The sequence below is a fragment of the Lissotriton vulgaris genome, chromosome 11, assembly GCF_964263255.1.
Source record: "Lissotriton vulgaris chromosome 11, aLisVul1.2, whole genome shotgun sequence".
In the NCBI taxonomy this organism is placed as follows: Eukaryota; Metazoa; Chordata; class Amphibia; order Caudata; family Salamandridae; genus Lissotriton; species Lissotriton vulgaris.
Window position 1 is genome coordinate 601,322,058 of NC_141699.1, and position 20,559 is coordinate 601,342,616.

At 44.6% G+C, this 20,559-nt stretch overlaps 1 protein-coding gene across 1 annotated transcript in view; it reads left to right on the forward strand.

Annotated features, from left to right (window-relative positions):
- The window catches only part of LOC147683215 (uncharacterized), a 273,042-nt gene that overhangs the window by 96,314 nt on the left and 156,169 nt on the right, over positions 1–20,559 (forward strand). Inside the window, exon 5 of the mRNA XM_086943700.1 lies at positions 11,914–12,054. Coding sequence (XP_086799826.1) covers positions 11,914–12,054 — 141 coding nt within the window. The remainder of the gene's footprint in view (positions 1–11,913; positions 12,055–20,559) is intronic.

Here is a 20,559-nt window from a genome sequence, read left to right on the forward strand (position 1 = left end):
CAGGACAGGCGACTAAGTCCCTAAATCAAGTGATGGCTACCAGAAAAATTGTTCTCATTTTGCTAGCAGTCAATCGGAGTGCACACTCCGGCGGGTGTTTGACTCCGACTGGAGCGAGAGGGAAAAAAAGCTCCCTGGACCAATCAGAATACTCTATTTTTAAATTGCTACTTTTGCAAGTCAGTTGCTGGAGTCCCTCAGACCTATTGAGACAGATATACAAATATTTTTATATAGTAAATTCTCAAAAGCTACTGAACGGATTTACACCAAATCACAACAATACAATCTAGCCTCCTGACAAATTTGGTGTAATTCCATTCAGCAGTTTTTGTAGTAGCACTGTCTAAAACGTCTCTGGAAAATGCATGGGGATATTGTATTTTGTCAGCCTCCGCTTGGTGGATCACCCTGAAAGTTTCCATGCACAAACTGAGCAAAAAGAGTAGTTTTTTGAGAAAGTTTTGATGAAATTTGTCAACCGATTATTAGCAACACAACATATGCATTACAAATATAAAGACTGACTTCTTTTCAAATTTTTGAAACTGAAGGCTACTGCTGCATTGTGCTATTATATGATTCGTGTTTCCTTGTACTTGCAAATATACATATAAATATATACTAGCAGCCCGTCCTGACCTTGTCCGGGAGCAATCAGGCTCTCAAACTTCCCCGCTCCTCCCTGCGCTCCTGTCCGCTCCACGCTGCAACCCCACACTTACCTACGTCAGCCCACCGCGGGCGCCGCCGCTCCTCAACCTCAAACTTCATCTTCCTCAGCCCGCTCTAGTCCGCCAAAGTTAACCGCCACCTTCAGGGCCCCCAATCAGCCGCACACGGGCCGCTCCAGTCCGCCTAAGCTTACTGCTCCTCCCCGTGCTTCACCTTCCTCAGCCCGCTCCAGACCGCCACATTCAGGGCCCCCAATCAGCTGCACATGGCCCGCTCCATTCTACCAAAGTTTACCGCAACTCCCCGCGCTTCGCCTTCCTCATCCCGCTCCAGACTCCCAAAGTTCACAGCTCCTCCCCGCGCTTCACGTACCTCAGCCCGCTCCAGTCCGCCAAAGTTCACCGCTCCTGTCCGCCGCTCCTCCCCGCGCTCCTGATGATGTCAGCACACACCTCGTTAGCGCACACAGCCGGCGCTACTTCCAAGGGACTACTTTTTTTTTTAACGTATATTTTTTAAAGAACGTATATTTTTTTGTGGTATATAGCCTATGTCAATCTGCAGACCCTGACAATTCCAATGATGTATTGGGTGTTTGGATTGGCGCAGTGGTTCCTGAGTTTACCCGCCTCAAAGGTTCACAGTTCTCGCTTTATAATAGTAGTATAGATATATACACACACATAAATATACGTTTGGAAATTCCACAGGCTGTTTTTTCTCATAGAAGTGTTTTTTGTTATTGGCTATATATATGTGTATGTGTATATATATATATATATATATATATATATATATATATATATATATATATATATATATATATATATATATATATATATATATATATATATATATATATATATATATATATATATATATATATATATATATGTATGTATATATATATATATACATACATACTTGTGTGTGTGTGTATTATATATTCACTGAAAAAAACAAAGGTTACAGGAATATTATAGTTAGGTTGACGTTTTAACCACATAACACCGTGGAATTTTAGCAGTTATAGTTATACTGATGTTAAGAAACTATAACTCTTGGCCTAACATTACATAACAGCACAAGTTATAGTTTCTTTAGATAAGTATAACTATAACTGCTAAATATCTATGGTTTTGGGTGGGTAAAACGTCACCCTAACTATAATGTCCCTGTAACCTTTGTTTTTTTCCAGTGAATTTCTATGTGTTTTTAACATAAAGTAATACATAGTTACAGTATGTTAATACAACCTCCACTGAGCACAGGGCGGCTAGAGGGCTGCGGCCAACTCCCCCCATATGCATCCAACCCCAGGCTGCAGACGGCCTTTGTCCATGCGCAATGGGGGTATGGTAAGTGAGTGGGTGAGGTTTTTTCCCAATGGGCTACAGATCCTTGGGTACACGCAAATCCCCCGCAGGATCCACAAGTACTCGCTGATCCTCGATTCGTGCCCAAACAAAAAAAATTGGGCAATTTCTTCCCTCAGTGACCCCTCCATGTATTCTGTGGGGTCACAAATATCTCTATCCTGACCCCTTATGTGCTGTTACACCTTATTTTTCCCTTCCCTGGGCCAAGCAACAAACAAAATGGTGACCAGAACTTTCCTTACAGGTTTGTGCCAGCCAAAAAGAGCTTTGCCTTTCGCCCAGATCCGTGGGTATCTGCAAATCCTCAGCTGATGGATCTGCGAAGGATCCGGGTCCCTAGATATATACATTTCTTTCTTTAATAACTCCCAAACTACTGTATGAATTTACACCAAAGGTCACTTTCTGGACCAAGATATACATTTCTGCCAAATCTGGTGCAATTCCGTTCAACGGTTCGGACTGTATCAGTGTCTAAAAGTTGGAAAAAACCAATAGATATTGCATGGGGAAAAGTATTTTGGGACCCCCCTCCTTTTTCTCAGCCCACGATTGAAAGATCACCCCGAAACTTTCCATGCAGAACTTGGCGAAGAGGGGCGCTTTTTTGTGAAAATTTATTTGTGAAGATTCACCAAAAGGTATCAAAGGTATTATAAAAAAAACTGTTTTCTCTATGGGAAAAGTTGGTCCTAACTATATATATAGCGCTCCTTCTGGGAACCTAGAGATCCGAGGGAGGTGGCGCGTTATATGCAAAAGTATTTAAATATATAACTTTAAAATATATATATATATATATATATATATATATATATATATATATATATATATATATATATATATATATATATACATATAACATCAAGGTTGCCCAAGTGGGGAGCCACACCCCATCGAATACACACCAATCTCGCAGGTGGCAGAGCCGTTAGCCAGCACAACGCGTTCCTAGTTGCCATACGCGTTTCGAGCAAAGGCTCTTGATCACTGGCATGAAGAAGCAGGAAACAGGTTTGTTGGAACAAGATTTATTTGAATAATTAGAGTCCCGCCCCAGTGGGCGTGTTCCAGGGCATGCTGGTTACAGTAGTCCAAAATCATTCCCCATGACTCTCACAGTTCCTTTAACCAAGTGGTCTGTGTCCTGCCACTCATTAAAATAAAGTTCCTAGTACGGAGGAATGCTGGTTGTGCCTCACTGCCCAGCTTCACCAATGTCACCATGAGTGAGGCTCCACGGGTCCACAGAGTGCTCATAGTTTCCAGCACTCAGGAAACACCTCCCGGTGTCAGGGCTCCCCCGCGGCCGAGCGAGCCACTAAACACGAAAACATCAAGGTTGCCCAAGTGGGGAGCCACACCCCATCGAATACACACCAATCTCGCAGGTGGCAGAGCCGTCAGCCAGCACAACGCGTTCCTAGTTGCCATTAAGCATGGGCGAATTTTGCGAATCTCACATTCGCGAATTTTGCGGATTTGCGAACTCGCAATCCGCAAAAAATCCGCGAATTCTCGCGAATTTGCGGATTTTTTTTTGTGTTCGCGCGGGTTTCTGCCAGTTCGCGAGGGTTTTGTACAATTTCGCAAACGCGAACTTACCTGTCGGGTCGCAAGTTTTGCGAACTTGTTGTTTCTACGTGTCCAGCCTGTTTGGGACACTCTTCTTCATCACTGCCACTCTCTGTCACCACTGCCACTCTCTGACTACTCATGCCACCCTCTGGCCCACCCATGCCACCCTCTGTTTCATCACAGCACCCTCTGGTTGTCCAGTCAGTGTACATTATTGTGGCAAAGCAAAGCACACCTTCCCTGCCTCAAGTGACCTGAATTAATTTGGGGCTGATTAATGTGTCACAGAATATTTTTTTAGCTGGCACCTGCTTCCTTAGTGCTTCCTGATTAGTGATCTTTTGCACTTGCTAAGTGCTTTCATTGTTGCAAAATTAGTTACAACACCTGCCCTGCCCCAACTGACAATAATGAATTAGGGGCTGATTAATGGATTTGAACTTCCAGCCTGGCTCCTGCTTGTCTCCCTTAGCTGTAATTCAGGACCTTTGTGACATATGTGTAACTATTCTGAGGTTCAGAGCAGGGTCACATAATAGTTGCAAGTAGGCAACTGAACTCTGGAGGGGCCCCTCAGGAAGCACTACAGGAAATGGCTACTAATGATGAGCCTGAACTTTTGAACCTGGTAAGTAGTTTCAGTTTTGCTAAGATCGTATTTCTGCAATTTAGCGCTTATTCGCGGGGCGCGAAGTTGTACTGGGAAGCCGCGAACTCACGCGAACAGTGCGAGCAAGCCATAAAATCCGCTGCTCGCGGATTTGCGGATTTTGCGGGAGATTCGCGAATCTCGCGGATTGCGAATTTACCGAAAATCCGCAAAATCCGCGAGTGAAACGGATTTTCCGCCCATACTTAGTTGCCATACGCGTTTCGAGCAAAGGCTCTTGATCACTGGCATGAGGAAGCAGGAAACAGGTTTGTTGGAACAAGATTTATTTGAGTAATTAGAGTCCCGCCCCAGTGGGCGTGTTCCTGGGCATGCTGGTTATAGTAGTCCAAAATCATTCCCCATGACTCTCACAGTTCCTTTAACCAAGTGGTCTGTGTCCTGCCACTCATTAAAATAAAGTTCCTAGTACGCAGGAATGCTGGTTGTGCCTCGCTGCCCAGCTTCACCAATGTCACCACGAGTGAGGCTCCACGGGTCTACAGAGTGCTCATAGTTTCCAGCACTCAGGAAACGCCTCCTGGCGTCAGGGCTCCCCGCGGCCGAGCGAGCCGCTAAACACGAAAACATCAAGGTTGCCCAAGTGGGGAGCCACACCCCATCGAATACACACCAATCTCGCAGGTGGCAGAGCCGTCAGCCAGCACAACGCGTTCCTAGTTGCCATACGCATTTTGAGCAAAGGCTCTTGATCACTGGCATGAGGAAGCAGGAAACAGGTTTGTTGGAACAAGATTTATTTGAATAATTAGAGTCCCGCCCCAGTGGGCGTGTTCCAGGGCATGCTGGTTATAGTAGTCCAAAATCATTCCCCATGACTCTCACAGTTCCTTTAACCAAGTGGTCTGTGTCCTGCCACTCATTAAAATAAAGTTCCTAGTACGCAGGAATGCTGGTTGTGCCTCGCTGCCCAGCTTTACCAATGTCGCCACGAGTGAGGCTCCACGGGTCCACAGAGTGCTCATAGTTTCCAGCACTCAGGAAACGCCTCCCGGCGTCAGGGCTCCCCGCGGCCGAGCGAGCCGCTAAACACGAAAACATCAAGGTTGCCCAAGTGGGGAGCCACACCCCATCGAATACGCACCAATCTCGCAGGTGGCAGAGCCGTCAGCCAGCACAACGCGTTCCTAGTTGCCATACGCATTTCGAGCAAAGGCTCTTGATCACTGGCATGAGGAAGCAGGAAACAGGTTTGTTGGAACAAGATTTATTTGAATAATTAGAGTCCCGCCCCAGTGGGCGTGTTCCAGGGCATGCTGGTTATAGTAGTCCAAAATCATTCCCCATGACTCTCACAGTTCCTTTAACCAAGTGGTCTGTGTCCTGCCACTCATTAAAAAAAAATTCCTAGTACGGAGGAATGCTGGTTGTGCCTCACTGCCCAGCTTCACCAATGTCACCACGAGTGAGGCTCCACGGGTCCACAGAGTGCTCATAGTTTCCAGCACTCAGGAAACGCCTCCCGGCCTCAGGGCTCCCCGCGGCCGAGCGAGTCGCTAAACACGAAAACATCAAGGTTGCCCAAGTGGGGAGCCACACCCCATCGAATACACACCAATCTCGCAGGTGGCAGAGCCGTCAGCCAGCACAACCCGTTCCTAGTTGCCATACGCGTTTCGAGCAAAGGCTCTTGATCACTGGCATGAGGAAGCAGGAAACAGGTTTGTTGGAACAAGATTTATTTGAATAATTAGAGTCCCGCCCCAGTGGGCGTGTTCCAGGGCATGCTGGTTATAGTAGTCCAAAATCATTCCCCATGACTCTCACAGTTCCTTTAACCAAGTGGTCTGTGTCCTGCCACTCATTAAAATAAAGTTCCTAGTACGGAAGAATGCTGGTTGTGCCTCGCTGCCCAGCTTCACCAATGTCACCACGAGTGAGGCTCCACGGGTCCACAGAGTGCTCATAGTTTCCAGCACTCAGGAAACGCCTCCCGGCGTCAGGGCTCCCCGCGGCCGAGCGAGCCGCTAAACACGAAAACATCAAGGTTGCCCAAGTGGGGAGCCACACCCCATCGAATACACACCAATCTCGCAGGTGGCAGAGCCGTCAGCCAGCACAACGCGTTCCTAGTTGCCATACGCGTTTCGAGCAAAGGCTCTTGATCACTGGCATGAGGAAGCAGGAAACAGGTTTGTTGGAACAAGATTTATTTGAATAATTAGAGTCCCGCCCCAGTGGGCGTGTTCCAGGGCATGCTGGTTATAGTAGTCGAAAATCATTCCCCATGACTCTCACAGTTCCTTTAACCAAGTGGTCTGTGTCCTGCCACTCATTAAAATAAAGTTCCTAGTACTGAGGAATGCTGGTTGTGCCTCGACTGCCCAGCTTCACCAATGTCACCACGAGTGAGGCTCCACGGGTCCACAGAGTGCTCATAGTTTCCAGCACTCAGGAAACGCCTCCCGGCGTCAGGGCTCCCCACGGCCGAGCGAGCCGCTAAACACGAAAACATCAAGGTTGCCCAAGTGGGGAGCCACACCCCATCGAATACACACCATTCTCGCAGGTGGCGGAGCCGTCAGCCAGCACAACGCGTTCCTAGTTGCCATACGCGTTTCGAGCAAAGGCTCTTGATCACTGGCATGAGGAAGCAGGAAACAGGTTTGTTGGAACAAGATTTATTTGAATAATTAGAGTCCCGCCCCAGTGGGCGTGTTCCAGGGCATGCTGGTTATAGTAGTCCAAAATCATTCCCCATGACTCTCACAGTTCCTTTAACCAAGTGGTCTGTGTCCTGCCACTCATTAAAATAAAGTTCCTAGTACGGAGGAATGCTGGTTGTGCCTCGCTGCCCAGCTTCACCAATGTCACCACGAGTGAGGCTCCACGGGTCCACAGAGTGCTCATAGTTTCCAGCACTCAGGAAACGCCTCCCCACTTGGGCAACCTTGATGTTTTCGTGTTCAGCGGCTCGCTCGGCCGCGGGGAGCCCTGACGCCGGGAGGCGATTCCTGAGTGCTGGAAACTATGAGCACTCTGTGGACCCGTGGAGCCTCACTCGTGGTGACATTGGTGAAGCTGGGCAGCGAGGCACAACCAGCATTCCTCCGTACTAGGAACTTTATTTTAATGAGTGGCGGGACACAGACCACTTGGTTAAAGGAACTGTGAGAGTCATGGGGAATGATTTTGGACTACTATAACCAGCATGCCCTGGAACACGCCCACTGGGGCGGGACTCTAATTATTCAAATAAATCTTGTTCCAACAAACCTGTTTCCTGCTTCCTCATGCCAGTGATCAAGAGCCTTTGCTCGAAACGCGTATGGCAACTAGGAACGCGTTGTGCTGGCTGACGGCTCTGCCACCTGAGAGATTGGTGTGTATTCGATGGGGTGTGGCTCCCCACTTGGGCAACCTTGATGTTTTCGTGTTTAGCGGCTCGCTCGGCCGCAGGGAGCCCTGACGCCGGGAGGCGTTTCCTGAGTGCTGGAAACTATGAGCACTGTGTGGACCCGTGGAGCCTCACTCGTGGTGACATTGGTGAAGCTGGGCAGTGAGGCACAACCAGCATTCCTCCGTACTAGGAACTTTATTTTAATGAGTGGCAGGACACAGACCACTTGGTTAAAGGAACTGTGAGAGTCATGGGGAATGATTTTGGACTACTATAACCAGCATGCCCTGGAACACGCCCACTGGGGCGGGACTCTAATTATTCAAATAAATCTTGTTTCAACAAACCTGTTTCCTGCTTCCTCATGCCAGTGATCAAGAGCCTTTGCTCGAAACGCGTATGGCAACTAGGAACGCGTTGTGCTGGCTGACGGCTCTGCCACCTGCGAGATTGGTGTGCATTCGATGGGGTGTGGCTCCCCACTTGGGCAACCTTGATGTTTTCGTGTTTAGCGGCTCGCTCGGCCGCGGGGAGCCCTGACGCCGGGAGGCGTTTCCTGAGTGCTGGAAACTATGAGCACTCTGTGGACCCGTGGAGCCTCACTCGTGGTAACATTGGTAAAGCTGGGCAGCGAGGCACAACCAGCATTCCTCCGTACTAGGAACTTTATTTTAATGAGTGGCAGGACACAGACCACTTGGTTAAAGGAACTGTGAGAGTCATGGGGAATGATTTTGGACTACTATAACCAGCATGCCCTGGAACACGCCCACTGGGGCGGGACTCTAATTATTCAAATAAATCTTGTTCCAACAAACCTGTTTCCTGCTTCCTCATGCCAGTGATCAAGAGCCTTTGCTCGAAACGCGTATGGCAACTAGGAACGCGTTGTGCTGGCTGACTGCTCTGCCACCTGCGAGATTGGTGTGTATTCGATGGGGTGTGGCTCCCCACTTGGGCAACCTTGATGTTTTCGTGTTTAGCGGCTCACTCGGCCGTGGGGAGCCCTGACGCCGGGAGGCGTTTCCTGAGTGCTGGAAACTATGAGCACTCTGTGGACCCGTGGAGCCTCACTCGTGGTGACATTGGCGAAGCTGGGCAGCGAGGCACAACCAGCATTCCTCCGTACTAGGATCTTTATTTTAATGAGTGGCAGGACACAGACCACTTGGTTAAAGGAACTGTGAGAGTCATGGGGAATGATTTTGGACTACTATAACCAGCATGCCCTGGAACACGCCCACTGGGGCAGGACTCTAATTATTCAAATAAATCTTGTTCCAACAAACCTGTTTCCTGCTTCCTCATGCCAGTGATCAAGAGCCTTTGCTCGAAACGCGTATGGCAACTAGGAACGCGTTGTGCTGGCTGACTGCTCTGACACCTGCGAGATTGGTGTGTATTCGATGGGGTGTGGCTCCCCACTTGGGCAACCTTGATGTTTTCGTGTTTAGCGGCTCGCTCGGCCGCGGGGAGCCCTGACGCCGGGAGGCGTTTCCTGAGTGCTGGAAACTATGAGCACTCTGTGGACCCGTGGAGCCTCACTCGTGGTGACATTGGTGAAGCTGGGCAGCGAAGCACAACCAGCATTCCTCCGTACTAGGAACTTTATTTTAATGAGTGGCAGGACACAGACCACTTGGTTAAAGGAACTGTGAGAGTCATGGGGAATGATTTTGGACTACTATAACCAGCATGCCCTGGAACACGCCCACTGGGGCTGGACTCTAATTATTCAAATAAATCTTGATCCAACAAACCTGTTTCCTGCTTCCTCATGCCAGTGATCAAGAGCCTTTGCTCGAAACGCGTATGGCAACTAGGAACGCGTTGTGCTGGCTGACGGCTCTGCCACCTGCGAGATTGGTGTGTATTCGATGGGGTGTGGCTCCCCACTTGGGCAACCTTGATGTTTTCATATATATATATATATATATATATATATATATATATATATATATATATATATATATATATATATATATATATATATATATATATATATATAAGGTAATTACTATTACTATTTATATATATAGTAACTAACGTCAATATAAAGGTAAAACATTAAAAAAATATAATACTTAAAAATACATTTCAATAAAGAAGGAGATCAATAATAAATAATAACCACTAAATGCAATGACAGTACCAACACAACTGCTAACCAGAAATGTAATAGTCCAGACTATTCAAGCGCCCCAAAACTATAAGAATTATTTTGGTGGCAGGTATTTGCCCTTTTTAACATATATTGAATTAGTAAACAACTGTTGTGCTCATCTTTAAATCCGGCAAACAGCTCCACCATGTGGCAGACTGTCATTAATGCAGATGTTGACAATGAAGTGCCAGTGCGGAGCACCGGAAACCACTGGCACAAATTAAGCACTGCCTGTGCCCAAAGTTTTGCTCAGAAGTCACAGCTGGTGCTGTCAAATGTCAGAAGTGCCAAATACCAATGCTGCGTAATCTTAATTCCACCTCATACCTCAACCCTCTTTCATCCACCACGGGACACCTCCTGCCCATTTATCCTACTCATTCTGGGTCTTTTTATCCTTTCTGTGTCATTGTTTTTCAGTGTTTGTCTTCCTCATTCTTTCAAGATTTTTTAAAAAAATTTTTTTATTGAACAGTGCAAATCACCATGAAAAACTGTTTTGTATTACCACCATACATCACATCTGTCCGGTTTTCTCATTTTCACCCCTTGTCCCTTTCCCCCCACCCCAATGCTCAGGCCAGACCTAGATACAACATATCTTCGATATACCCATTACATTTCGGGTAAATATATACACGAGAAACAAAATAGTAACATGGTTATATAATAAATCAAAAACTCACACAGCTTTGATATACAAAGATTTTTCTGGGCCCAAATGTTCTATATTTGTAACCATTGTAGTACAGGATCCCATAGGGCAATCCCCTTTATGCATTTGCTAAGGCCTTTTCTTTTGTAAATGGCTACTTCCAAGTTGCAAGTGGCCAACAATCTCGATCTCCACTGTTGAAAAGCTGGAGCATTTGCATCGAGCCATGCTGATGCCACACATAATCTAAAAACCGCCATTGCCACAAATATCAGGCCACACATATTTTGCGGTCATGAGGGATTAGCTATTCCTAGCATAATCTCCTCAGTGGAGATAATTACCGTTGTTTTAAGTAATTTTGACAGATAATCTGAGATATCGTTCAGGACTTTCCTAAGTACAGGACAGGAGGCAAACATATGTATACTATCTGCTTCAGTGGGAGCGCATCTAGTTCCCCTCCCAGTCCCCCATTTAGCTAATTTATCTGGTGTATAATACAGATGAAAAAAAGTCTTAAAATATTGAGCCTGTAATTTAGTGGACATTAAACAAGATTGATATAAAGTAAAAGAATATTTGACGGCTTCAGCCGGGACTCCAAGTTTAGTCTGCCATGTACTAATATGATTATCCAGATCACCTGGGAGACAGCACATCAGTTGTTCATATATCATCCCAATTTTTACATTTTTGTTTTTAATAACGCTTTCCATTAACTCTACTGTTTGAAATCCTTTCACCCCCCCACCATTTTTCAAAGATAATCACGGATTTGTAGATATTTAAAAATGCTGCGTTGTTCAAGATTATATTCCATTTGTAATTCCCCAAAATATTTTATAGTTGATCTAGAATAAAAACATCCTTGTTGTGTTATCCCTTTGTGTATCCATGTCTTCATACACAGATCATCGAAAATTTCGGGAAGATTAGTATTCTTTTATATAGGAGTGTAGTATGATAGTCGTCCTATACCGATTAATTTCAGTATATAATTCCATGCCTTGTTGATGCCTAGTAAGGACTTGAATCTTACTTTTTTGAAATAGTTATCGTAAAAATTATGCCATAACACACCTCTTGATTCTTTACCTAATACAAGTTTGTGTGGTGATGGGATCTCATCTTCATTGTTTGCGTTCGTGTCAAATAAGGTAGTACAGTATTTCAATATGGCTGCCCAATAATATAATTTAAAGATTTTATTGTTATTCTGTCTATTGCTTGAGTTCAAAGACTGATAAGGAAAAATAAGTGTGGTCCCTAGAAATTAGGGCAATGGACACCACCTGCAACTACCGGCTCAAGTTAATCACTGAATTCCTTTCTTTATCCAAATGTAGGGCCCCTTAACCAGCAAAATAATGTGTCATAATGTTGGTTTAGATGTCTCCCTTTGGGTTACTGTCCACAAGCTTTCACATAATTCATGTGTTCTTTTTTTAGGTTTGGAGAAGATGGGCTCCGGTGTCTTGTTCATGGTTTACAAGGAAACACAAAACTTATCTCTCTCAGCTTGTGCTACTGCAACTTGGGTCCACCAGCAGGGGCGATGCTAGGGCCTGTATTGGCAGAAACAGCTATTCAGTAAGTTATATGAAGTTCAGAGAAATCCGCCATAAGATTTTACTTTTACTGCTGTCCATCATAACCATGGTGCAAACTAGAAAGTTTAACATTGTGTATGGGTTACACTACCGTATCATATCTCCTTCATGGGTAGAATGTCAAGAGGTATTGCAGACTTCACAGAGCGCTCTCTGGTTAACAACAGATAAAGGGAAGGTTCCTTTCCCGTGAGTAATGATGCCTCTGAGAGATACCGTCGTCCACCTGAAGATTGTCGCTTCTTCAAATGTGCCTTGGTGCCCCTATAAACGTTTTCCAAAATTATAAATATTGGAGCTCCGTGTTTATACCACCCATTATAATCTCGGAGCTACTCCATTGTTTTCAACGGAGCTTCCAACGTTCCAATGTTCTAATATAGCCTTATAGCCCGCCGTAGCGGGCTATACCGGCTATTAAAGGCCCGCTGAATCGTTAAAGACCCGAGCCGAAGGCGAGGGACTTTAACGAGACAGCGGGACTTTAATTGCCGGTATAGCTGTGCTATGAAGGGCTATAAGGCTCATAGAACATTCTGCCACTAGAGGGCAGAATGTTCTAACAAATTAAAAAAAGGGTTCTCGAAGCTCGAGGGGATATAAATCCCCTCGAGCTTCGAGAAGCCTTTGTAGAACATTGGAATGTTGCTCTGCGGGCCTTTACCGGCCCGTAGAAGCAGGGAGCACTCCATTGTCTGCAATGGAGCTCCCAACATTCCAATGTTCTAATAGCCGGTATAGCCCGCTACGGCGGGCTATAGGGCTATATTAAAGGCCCGCTGAATCGTTAAACGCCCGAGCCGAAGGCGAGGGACTTTAACGAGACAGCGGGACTTTAATTGCCGGTATAGCCCTGCTACGAAAGGCTATAAGGCTATTAGAACATTTTACCACTAGAGGGCAGAATGTTCTAACAAATTAAACAAAGGGTTCTCGAAGCTCGAGGGGATATAAACACCCTCGAGCTTCGAGAAGCCTTTGTAGAACATTGGAATGTTGCTCTGCGGGCCTTTACCGGCCCGTAGAAGCAGGGAGCACTCCATTGTCTGCAATGGAGCTACCAACATTCCAATGTTCTAATATGGCTTAACTTCCAACCTGCAGAACGTTCAAATCAGCCGTCCCTGAAGAAAAGGTATAGTCATTATAAAAACTCTGTGATAAGGAGTAGTAACCAGTAACCACACTGGGCTCTAGTTAAGACATTAACTCGTAGTGTAGAGTAGTGCTGAGCACAAAGCAACAAGAAATGGCCTGCTGTAAGAAAAATCTTCTTAAAAGTACAATCACAGTCAACAAAATGCCTGCACATTCATTCCATTGTCACCTGTCTGAACAACCTTGTTACCGAGTTACCTGCACGCCTAGGTAGTGAAGATTCTCAACTGAACTTTGAAGGGTGAATTGATGGTATAATACTCAAGTCTATAATATGAAAAACTGAGATAGGTTTCAGTATAGTTTCGATATTTATTATATATTTGTGCAGTTATTTGCAGAGATAATTTTGTGTGGTTGAATCACTGCTGTATTGAACCCCTCTTGCACCACCAGTCATAAGGAGCTGTCACAAAGGTGATACTCAACAGTAATAATACAAATGTAAGGACTGCATTGTATGTAGCGCAGGGGCGTGCAACATGGTTCCAAGATGGCTAGATCCATGTCAGCTTTTTGGACTAATCACGTAAAATAAATATATATGTACAATTAATGTAAATTGAAAGAATTTCATAATGTTTATGCTGGGATATATGTTGTTACCACGCATACTATTACCACGCATACCATTAGCACGCAATTTTTACAATGCAAAATCCCTTACAACGCATACCTTTACAACGCATGACATTACATCGCAGATACTATTACAACGCATACTATTACAACGAAAGTATAGGTAAGTATATAATTTTGTAAAATAATGTAATTAATATTTTTGTAAATAATTTAATTATTTAAATTAAATTTAATTAAAGAATTTGTAAATATATATGTAAAAAATACCCCTGTACCCCATAACCCAAACCCAGCCCTGAACCCTAAAAATACCCCTGTACCCCAAAACACAAAACCATCCCTGAAACCTAAAAATACCCCTGTACCCCAAAACCCAAACCCAACCCTGAAACCTAAAAATACCCCTGTACCCCAAAACCCAAACCCAGCCCTGAAACCTAAAAATACCCCTGTACCTCAAAACCCAAACCCAACCCTGAAACCTAAAAATACCCCTGTACCCCAAAACCCAAACCCAACCCTGAAACCTAAAAATACCCCTGTACCCCAAAGCCCAAACCCAGCCCTGAAACCTAAAAATACCCCTGTACCCCACAACCCAAACCCAGCCCTGAAACCTAAAAATACCCCTGTACCCCAAAACCCAAACCCAGCCCTGAAACCTAAAAATACCCCTGTACCCCAAAACCCAAACCCAGCCCTGAAACCTAAAAATACCCCTGTACCCCAAAACCCAAACCCAGCCCCGAAACCTTAAAATACCCCTGTACCCCAAAACCCAAACCCAACCCTGAAACCTAAAAATACCCCTGTACCCCAAAACCCAAACCCAGCCCTGAAACCTAAAAATACCCCTGTACCCCAAAACCCAAACCCAGCCCTGGAACCTAAAAATACCCCTGTACCCCAAAACCCAAACCCTGCCCTGAAACCTAAAACTACCCCTGTACCCCAAACCCAGCCCTGAAACCTAAAAATACCCCTGTACCCCAAAAACCAAACCCAACCCTGAAACCTAAAAATACCCCTGTACTCCAAAACCCAAACCCAACCCTGAAACCTAAAAATACCCCTGTACCCCAAAACCCAAACCCAATACCCCTAATAAATGTTTTAAAAAAAAGATAAACTTACCTATACTTACGTTGTAATGGTATGCGTTGTAATAGTATCTGCGTTGTAGTGTAATGCGTTGTAAAGGTATTCGTTGTAAAGGGTCCTGCGTTGTAATAGTTTCGTTGTAACAGTATTTCGTGCTAAAAGATGCGTGGTAACAGTTACATACCGTTATGCTGAACATTTAGCTGTCTGAGTCTTGGTTGGACACCCTTCTCCTAGAGGGCTATCATTAATTATACTAAAACAACTGTTGAGGACCCACGAAGAGCTAACAGTAGGAGTAGGAAATAATCCCTATATAAATGACTAGACTACTGCCAAAATAAAGAAAAATCTCTTTGGTTTGTTGCTGTACAATAGGTATGCTTGTCAACCAGTCTGTGATGGTCTACCTTTTGAGTCCCAGTTATTTCAAGGCGCAGTAATAAGTATGTATTTTGTTTATTGTTTCAATTAATTAAAATTGTTACAAAAAGAAACTGGTTGGGTTCGATCATAAATAAGCCTGGTCATTTCATTTAACAAGACTGTTAAACATATCTAAAACATAATCATTTCTGAGCCATTCTCGTAATTACAGCAATGAAACGTGGGTTAAAACTACTGTTTCTAGTCTTTGACTGAGTCATTGTGTAGTAGTTCTTTCACTTTATGTGCAAATTTCGCTAATCTTGCTAATTCCATTGGGATCTCCAACTTGAAAAGGAGTTTCATAGCGTTTGTGCAGGTGCGTATCCCATATTTTAAAAAGAGGGGTTTCAGTAAAGTGCGACGTGCATAATACAAGCGATGGCATGAGCAGATCATATGGGTCATGGATTCCTCGTACTGATGGCACAATCTACAAGTAGTAACCGACTCTAGTGTTTTCCAACGCCCGTCGATGTCTTTTATCGGTAATACCATCAATCTCACAAACAGAATTGCTTCAAAATAGACTTGTTCAAGGTGGAGTCAAGGTATGGCTGACTCAGTTTATCATGAAAGGAACTGGCTAGTAGACTGATGTTGCTACTAGAGGACTTTAGTTCCTTCATGTCCACTTCCTTGGATAGTAGTCTAACTTGTTTCTTTAAAATGGTTTTTAAAATTCCAGGTTGGTAAATAAAATCCTGCCAATTGGACAAGTCAAGGTGCAATTCAGTGCAAGCAGTTAGAAGGCCGTTGGCCCACGAGTTGTTACTTTTCATAAAAATTTCCTTCAAGATTGCCTTCATTGTGTTTGGGGGAAGCACAGACCCCTCGATAGTACCGAACAATCGACGCCCAGTGTTCAGAGCACTGTTTGTTTAGCCCAAATTCAAGCCGTACCAAGATGTTTCGAGCATGAGCGGGTATATGGAAGACCTGCTTAAATGCCCGGTAATTGGCACGCTCCATGATGTTGATTGATGCTGCTGGGAATGCTAGTTGGCCATTTGGAATTGAAGGGAGTAACTTAGCTTTTATGACCTTTCTAATGGGTCCAGTTGTCGGGCTACTTAGTTTGGAGTTCAATTTGCAAAGGGTGTATGTCACTGCCTTAGCTTTTGATTCCATGGATGCAGTGTATGCTGCTGATTTCCCACTGCTCATAATCCAGACCCCTAGGTAGTTGTATTTAGTTGTTGTTGCTATTTTCAGGTTACCCATTCTCCATTGTTTTTTTAGTTTATTTGCATACTTCCCGAAAGTTACTACCTTTGTTTTCCCTGCGTTTGCTCTGAAATCGTTTTCGTCGTTATAGATGCTTACTGCATTCAGTGTTCATTGCATGCCCGTTTTGGTATGGTCCATGAGCACCATGTCGTCTGCATACTGCAGTAGAAACAGTCTAGTAGATCCAATTTTTGGGGGTACCAGATTGGCTTTAGATATTGTTTTGCCAAGGTCGGCAGTGTAGAGATTAAAAAGCAAGGGTGCCAGTACACACCCTTGTTTTAAACCTCGGTATGTATAGATTTTTTTGGTTACTGCGTTCGTCGATACCTTCATGCGTACCCAAGTTCCGGTATAGAGAGCAATAATTGCTTTCAGCAGGGTAGTCGGAATCCCCCAATCTTGTAATTTCCTCCACAGCAAATTCCTGTTGACTCCATCGATTGCTGTGGAATAATCCACGAAGCATGCAAAGAGTGGAAGCTGGTTTTCCTGGGTGGACTGTTCTACCAGATAGGCTAGGGCTATGATGTTGTCTAGTGTTGAAACTCCTGGCCTGAAACCGGACTGATATACTGGAAGAATTTCATTCTCGTTAGCCCAATTTTGCAGGTCTTGCAGGAGGAGGCTTGCATATCCTTTTGCCTCAATATCCAAGAGGGCTATCAACCTATAGTTAGTTGGATCCCCATTGTCCCCCCTTTTGTGTATCGGTTGAAGCAGGGAGCCTTTCCAGGCGTCAGGCACCATTGACTTATTCAGGGAGAACTGATAAAGTGGAGTAAGTAAAGTTGCCCAGAAATTGCTGTCTTTTTTAAAGAGGCATCCAGGCAGACCATTGGGTCCCAGGGCCCCATCCTTTCTAATATTTTTTTATATTAGCGTCACCCGAGGGCCTGCGTCAAGAGTTTCAGGAGCTTCCTCCGTGGTCATTATACGTTAATTGAACTGGTGTTGGTGGAAACTCTTTGATGGTTTACTGGTCTGTGGTCCGGAGCAGTAATAAGTATAACAATTAAAATAGGTGCTTCATGGTTCAATATTAGACTCTTCAGCCCATGAAAGATTCCCTGACAGCCATATCACACACATAACTTGATCAGAGAAGTCAGAGTCTCACCTCATCTGCTCAGAAGCCACATACAGCGATGGGGACTGTCTATGCAGGGATGCAGCACCCTGCGCACCTGCATCAGCAGATAAAGCAGTGTGGCCACCAAGCGCAAAAGATAATCCGAACATGCTGTTGTTTTCATGCAGTGTGGAACAATGAGGTTAATGCTCACTGAACAATGCTGTGAAGGTCCTCACTCTCGAATAATTTATGGGATTTTGAGTAGCAAGGTTTTTTTTTAACTTTAAAAAGCTTTATTTGAAAATTAACAGTATATACAAAAGACTAGCGATACAGAGTTAATATAACATAGAGGAAAATATGGCTAGTACTAGTAAGGACAACAAAAGCTATTTTAAATTTTTATGGGGTAAGAAGAAAAGGAGGGGAGGAAGGGAGAAGGGAGAGATAAAGGGGAAAAAATTATTACATAATGATATAATAGAATAATGCATATTAAAAAAAAGAATGCGAGAACATTTCCTAATGAATTGAATACATACAATAATAAGCCAACCAGGGTAAAAAAGTAGAGAACAGAGAAAATAGGTATTCAAGGGTTTTATCAAAGCCATATCACGTCTTGGCTGGAGTGAAGTTCTGATTACGTGAAGGGTGAGAAGGGGAATACAATGAGCTTGTGAATGCCCAGAAATGCACTTCCGTTTTACATTCACAAGCTTCCAAAGTTAACCAAACCTCGGAACGCTCATTTCCCGACCCCTTGTTTGGGATATATATCCGTACTTGTGGCGGTGATCTCCACACCTGTAAATGGGTTCCCTTTGTGAATCCCTGGCAGGCATGAAAAAGATGCATTTGGCCATAAAGTCTTTTTTACGACCGAATTTACTTTTGGAAGAAGAGTCTGCAGTGATAGATAGTCTAGGAAAGTTAAGAATGCAGAGAGAAGGTATTCTTGCAAACACTTTCTGTTCCCAAAAGAGTTGTTAGTCAACATGTTTCTGCAAGACATGAGGCCTGATTTAAAGTTTGGTGATGGTTACTTCATCACAAACGTGACGGATATCCGGTTTGCCTTATTACCAGGGCATTATTTCCTGTGTCATAGTTCTCTCTATTGTAAGTTTAGTAAGGTGCATTTTACTTCATCAATAAAAAATGCAAAAATTCAACTTTGCACGAATGCTTGTAACCTCATTATTCCAGTAGCCTTCAACAAACAGAATTCAGTTCACAAAAAGTCCCCCTTGTGTCTTAAAGTTTTATTTACCAGTGCTTTTTAGGTCCCAATCCAGATCTGTCAAAGCTCTTTGCAAATGTGGCTATATTTCAGGTTTTCCTAAAAACGACCGAGTTTATGGTTTCTTCCACTACATCAAAGCTCAGATTGCATATAAAAGCTAACCAGCAAAGGAAGGGTGTATTTTTTACAATTCAGAGGTAGAACAAGGCAGAGAAGACTTACATAAGCAAATCTTTCTAAAACTAGGCATGGCCCATATACCCACCTGCCGGGTTTCCAGCTGCCACTCTACTGGAGAACCAGATCTAAATGACTTCTACACAGACAATGGGTGAGGGTTACCCTCTCTTTCTGTGGAGGGGACCAGCTGGAGACAGGCATTTGTCCTCACTCCTAAATCTGCCAACAGTAAGCTGAGAAAAAGCTGGCCTTATCCTGGGTGGATTTTCTCCTTGCTCCACCAGCTCTAAAAAGCGGACTTGTCAGTTGGCTCAAACTGTGCATAGTTGTTTATATGGGTCATGCCTCTATCAACATGGACCTCGCCTAACACTTCACTCACTCCACCATAAGTAGCGGGCAATGTGCAGTGTTGGGAGGTGAATTCCCACCCACTTCAAACTCCAATTGTTGCTGCCCATCTTGTGAAGGTACAAAAATAACAGGTGATGGACAGAATGCAGAACAATGTCATACATTCACCCCAGTACAGAGATCTGGGCCTAAATCCATCGTTTTTTTGCTCACCATGCCTTTCCAGTTTGAACCCAGCCGTATGCAAATCAGTCTTGACCCTGTGCCCCATGGGAACAGTCCAGCCCGAACTGCCAAGCCAGGTCCTCCCTGGACTGGAAACAAGCATCCAAGGACCGGTTTCGGGCTTTCAGCACTCATCAGCCTGGATAGCTTGATTCCAGTGGCATGGAGAGCACGGGACTCACGTCAGAGCATACCCGTCCCACTCGGGGTGATAAATGCAAAAATAACAGGTGATGGACAGAATGCAGAACAATGTCATACATTCACCCCAGTACAGAGATCTGGGCCTAAATCCATCGTTTTTTTGCTCACCATGCCTTTCCAGTTTGAACCCAGCCGTATGCAAATCAGTCTTGACCCTGTGCCCCATGGGAACAGTCCAGCCCGAACTGCCAAGCCAGGTCCTCCCTCGACTGGAAACAAGCATCACCCGAGTGGGCTCTGTATGCTCAGACGTGAGTCCCAGGCTCTCCACATCACTGGAGTTAAGCTATCCAGGCTGAAGAAGGCTGATAGCCAGAAACCGGTCCTTGGATGCTTCATTCCGGTCTAGGAAAGACATGGCTTGGTAGTTCGGGCTGGACTGTTCCCATGAGGCACAGGGTCAAGGCTGATTTGCATATAGCCATTGTCTGACCTAGGGTGGTGTGGAGAGCAAAAAAACGATGGATTTAGGCCCAGATCTTTGTACTGGGGTGAATGTAAGACATTGTTCTGCATTCTGTCCATCAACTGTGTTTTTTGCATCTTGTGAAGGTGGCAGTTGAGAGGTCAGCTGTACTCTACTGCCCTTGCATAATAGAAACCCTAGGGTTATGATGGGAAGGCTAGCAGCTTTGGCTTGTAAGCTACTTGTAAGATACCTTCTGACTGAGGTACCTATATGCCATATTTTGTTTCCACTCTGC